Source organism: Leptonychotes weddellii, unplaced genomic scaffold, assembly GCF_054177405.1.
Source record: "Leptonychotes weddellii isolate Sample4059 unplaced genomic scaffold, ASM5417740v2 HiC_scaffold_15777, whole genome shotgun sequence".
Taxonomy (NCBI): Eukaryota; Metazoa; Chordata; class Mammalia; order Carnivora; family Phocidae; genus Leptonychotes; species Leptonychotes weddellii.
Genome location: NW_027739788.1, coordinates 1 through 4719, shown reverse-complemented (window position 1 = coordinate 4719; position 4719 = coordinate 1). Strand labels below are relative to the sequence as shown.

The 4719-nt window shown below is 37.4% G+C and overlaps 1 protein-coding gene across 1 annotated transcript; it reads left to right on the top strand.

Moving 5' to 3' along the window:
* The first annotated feature begins 335 nt into the window (after positions 1-335).
* Positions 336-4706, top strand: LOC145718446 (transmembrane protein 237-like). The gene is made up of 3 exons (XM_081809952.1): positions 336-756; positions 2656-2779; positions 3073-4706. The coding sequence occupies exons 1-3, from the start codon at positions 540-542 to the stop codon at positions 3266-3268; spliced, it is 537 nt and encodes a 178-aa protein (XP_081666078.1). The 5' UTR covers positions 336-539; the 3' UTR covers positions 3269-4706.
* The last annotated feature ends 13 nt before the right edge of the window (positions 4707-4719 follow it).

Below are 4719 nucleotides of genomic sequence, written 5' to 3'. Positions count from 1 at the left end.
GGGGTGGTGGGAGGGATGGGGTGTCTGGGTGATAGGCATTGGGTATGTGCTATGGTGAGCGCTGTGAATTGTGCAAGACTGTTGAATCACAGATCTGTACCTCTGAAACAAATAATGCAATATATGTTAAGAAAAAAAAAAGAAGATAGCAGGAGGAGAAGAATGAAGGGGGGAAATCAGAGGGGGAGACGAAGCATGAGAGACGATGGACTCTGAAAAACAAACTGAGGGTTCTAGAGCGTAGGGAGGTGGGAGGATGGGTTAGCCTGGCGATGGGTATTAAAGAGGGCACATTCTGCATGGAGCACTGGGTGTTATGCACAAACAATGAATCATGGAACACTACATCAAAAACTAATGATGTAATGTATGGTGATTAACATAATAAATTTTTTTTAAAAAACCCACTAATGATGTAATGAATGGTGACTAACATAACATAATAAAATAAAATTAAAAAAAAAAAAGAACAGATCCATTTAAGTAAAAACCAAATTTCTCGACTCCCAAGTCTAAGGCTCTTTTACAGGTACCTCCTTATGTGGGTCTGTAAAAATTCAACAATAATCCATTTTTCTTACATTCTTCCTGATTGTAGGAAAACCCAGCCAGCAGAATTACAGTATGCCAATGAACTGGGTGTAGAAGATGAAGACATAATTACTGATGAGCAAAGAGGCCCAGAACAACAGTCTATATTCACCGCACCCACTGGCATTAGCCAGCCTGTAGGCAAAGTGTTTGTGGAAAAAAGCCGTAAGTCGTTCTTGTTTTGGAACATGAGCTTTCTGGGATTTACACAAGGATATCCTTTGATTTAGGAACATTTCTGGAGATCTGAATTAGGGAAATAAAGATATGGACAAAAATTTAAACACAAAGCTAATCATCATATTATTCTTGAGAGTGAAAAACTGGAAACAACGTAAATATAAAATAGAAGGGGTATAATTTCAGTCAGTTATGGTATATCTATATAATAAAATCTGCACCATTAAAAATAATGTTTAGGGAGAATTTTTCATTTCATGGAAAGATTTAATGAAAAACACACACATATGTAGTTTGATCTCACCAATAGAAAAATGTGTAGGACAAAAGACTAGAAGGAGTTATGCCAAAATATTAATGCTGGTTATTTCTGGGTTATGGGATTGTGGGTAATTTAGAAAATCTCCCCCCAACCCCCCCTTAATCCATTCCTTTATTCTTGTACTTTACCAGTTTTCCACAATTGGTGGTGGTGGTGGTGGGGGGGGGCAGGTAATAATATAAATGTTATAATTAAAAATAAATGAGAGAAGATACATGATGGTATTACCATATTAAATAAGAAATACAACCATATAGCTCCAGATTCTTTTGGAAGGTAGTTCTGACATTGCATAGTGTGCATGGATTATGAGACTGCATTTGCAGTGTTTAAGAAAAACATACAGAAAGCACGATCATGACTATATATATCTCGTGGATATGCTATGAGTGTGCTGCCTAAAGAACTCAAATGAACCATAAACATTAGTCCTAAAACTTTATAATTTAGATTTCATGTACACCATTTTAGAATTTCTATTCTGTAAGATGTCATGTAAGGGATCTTCAAGTTCTTGGCCAGTGAGAAACTTCTGATCCCGGGAGGCTGACTTCGCCAGGGTCTCACAGTTGGTTAGTGCGGAATTGGGACTTGAGTCGAGGTTTCAGACTTCTAGTCAAGTGCTTTGACTAGTATACTATGTTGCTATTTAATTTACTTCTCTTTTTAAGCAATATCACTCAATCCTCATTTTTAAGGACTATCTATTTTTTATAGTCTGTTTATTAAGCAGTGTCATTCAATCCTCATTTTTACTCTTGTTTTCCTTAGCACAGAAACTTCCCTACTAGAGTAACTGACCATAAAAGACACCTGTTGTCTGCCCAGAAGTTGTCTTTTTTTAGGGAAAAGTAGGTGTTGCACCTCTGTCTTTCATCCTCCAAAATACTTGACAGCCAGATTTGGCAAAGGTAATTGAAGAACCTTTCCTGCTTCCTGTGGTCCATTTGTAGATTGGTAGATCTGCAAGAAGGAGCCTCGTGAACAGTACAAGGAGAAAGCTCTGTGCACACGGTGTTGCGGTGCTGACACTTGAACTGATGCTTGTCACAGGAATCTTCTCAAGTTTATGAGACAACCTCTTTCTTCTCTGTTGTCACAGAATGCCATGCTACACACACCGGCATCTTTTCCTAGGAAATTCAAAGTGTTTTCAAACATCGATTTAACTTTGTAGTGTTGACATTTAATAAACTTCTAAAGTCTCAAAATTAGACTTTTGTAGATTATGTCATGTTAAAGCTTTTTAGACTTTGTTCTGAGTGGGAAGTTCCTTTTTATATTTCATTAAATATAATCGATTTCTAAAAACTGTTACTTTAACATCTGTTTTAAGATGAGAGGAGAGTATATGGACTTTATTTTCCCTAGAGATAAAAAGATAGCATATTAAAGCAACCAAAAGAAAAGAGCCTTCTCAAATAGGGACTAGATAGGGGAGAATTTTTAGATAGAAAAACAGACAAATCTCAGTCCCAGGGTTCTAATGGTGTGAAATAAGATAAAAAGATGGCCAGGGTTCTCTGTTGCTAGTTGTTAATAATTGTGTAATATGTACATAGGGCGATTCCAGGCTGCTGATCGTTCGGAGTTGATAAAGACCACAGAAAATATAGAGGTGTCGATGGATGTGAAGCTTTCCTGGACAACCAGAGATGTGGCACTCTGGGTGCACCGGGCTTTCAGGTGGCTGCTTGTGTTGGACTTGTCTTAAAATAAATAGTCCATCATTTTTTTAAAAAAGTGTTGATCGCTTAATATTGTTAACAAAATTGACAACTTAAAACAGTCCGTAGGTATATTTTTAAAACATTTAATTGGAGTTAAATCATCTGCCTATCAGTGTAATAAAAAGAAAAGGCTTGTTTTTACTTTTTTGAAATGTTGAGTTTTATTCTTCTATGTGAAGAGATTTAAAAAATATTTTAGCTTTTTACCTTAGTCATACATGTGTAATAATTAAACCCTTTTCCATTCAGGATGATTGGTCTCTTTTCTCATGGCTTCTTGGCCGGCTGTGCTGTGTGGAACATTGTTTTCATATATATTCTAGCAGGAGATCAGCTTTCTAACCTCTCAAACCTTCTGCAACAGTACAAGACCTTAGCATATCCATTCCAGAGTCTTCTCTACTTGCTTTTAGCCCTAAGTACAATTTCAACTTTTGACAGGTAAGACTATTGTGACTGTATATCCCTCTAACTTTTCTTCAGGTGGAAATGTTGAGCAAAATATGTCCCTGACTATGACAGTTTTCAAAATAGAATTATAATATATTAATACTATTTTGACTTTTTTTAAAAGCCAGTCTGTTTCTGTTGGGGGTGGAGGGATGGGAATACTCTCAACGAAAGCATCCTCAAAATCTAAACCCATTCCAGCATCAACTCTAAGTCTAAAATTTCATCCAAATATATCAACAAAAACAGTCCCAAATATCATCTTGCAAATCACCTGAACCAGGTATAGGTGAGACTCTGGGTATTGTATGAGTTTCCTAGGGTTGCTGTAATAAAGTACAGTTGATCCTTGAACATCACAGGGGTTAGGTGTGCCGACCTCTTGCAAGTCAAAAATTCATGTATAACTTTTGACTCCCTCAGAACTTAACTAATAGCCTACTGTTGACCAGAAGCCTTACCAATAACATAAATAGTCGATTACCACATATTTAGTATATATTATATACTGTATTCTTCTAAAAAGGTAAGCTAGAGGGCACCTGGGTGGCTCAATTGGTTAGGCAGCTGGCTCTTGATTTCAGCTCAGGTCATGATCTCAGGGTCCTGGGATCCAGCTCCATGTTGGGCTCAGCACTCAGTGGGGAGTCGGCTTGAGGATTCTCTTTTTCCCTCTGCCCCTCCCACACTGGTGCACGCATGCGCTCTCTCTTTCAAATAAATCTTAAAAAAATAAAAAATAAAGTAAGCTAGAAAAAACAAAAATTATGAAGAAAATCATAAGGAAGAGAAAATACATTTACAGTCCTGCACTATATTTATTGAAAAAAATCTGCTTATAAGTGGACCTGTGCAGTTCAAACCTGTGTGGCTCAAGGGTCAACTGTACTACAAACTGGGTGACCTAAAGCAACAGGAATTTACTCTCTCTCAGTCTAGAAGCTAGAAGTCTGAAGTTAAGGTGTCGGCCAGGTTGGTTCCTTTCTGGAGGGCTGGTGGGAGAGTCTCTTCCACACCTTTCCTTAGTTTCCAGTGGTTGCTGACAGTCCTTGGAGTTCCTTGGCTTGTAGGCACATCACTCCAACCTCTGCCTTTGTAGTCATATCGTGGTCTTCCCTGTGTGTCTCTTCTCTTCCTCTGAGAACACCAGTTGTATTGAATTAGGGCCCCTTCAAATGACCTCATCTTAACTCGATACATCTGCAGAGACCCTATTTCCAAATAAGGTCACGTTCACAGATACAAGGGGTTAGAAGTTCAACATGTCTTTGAGAACACAATTCAACCCATTAAGAAAAACAGCAACTTATAGCCTGATGATATGGGTAATAGAAAGAGGTAGAATCTAAAGAAATTTTGCAGATCAAGTTTAATTTGTTTCTTTAGAGTGTCTAACTCCAAAGGAATGTTGACTAAATATTAATCTAGTTAAATGTTTTTTTTTTT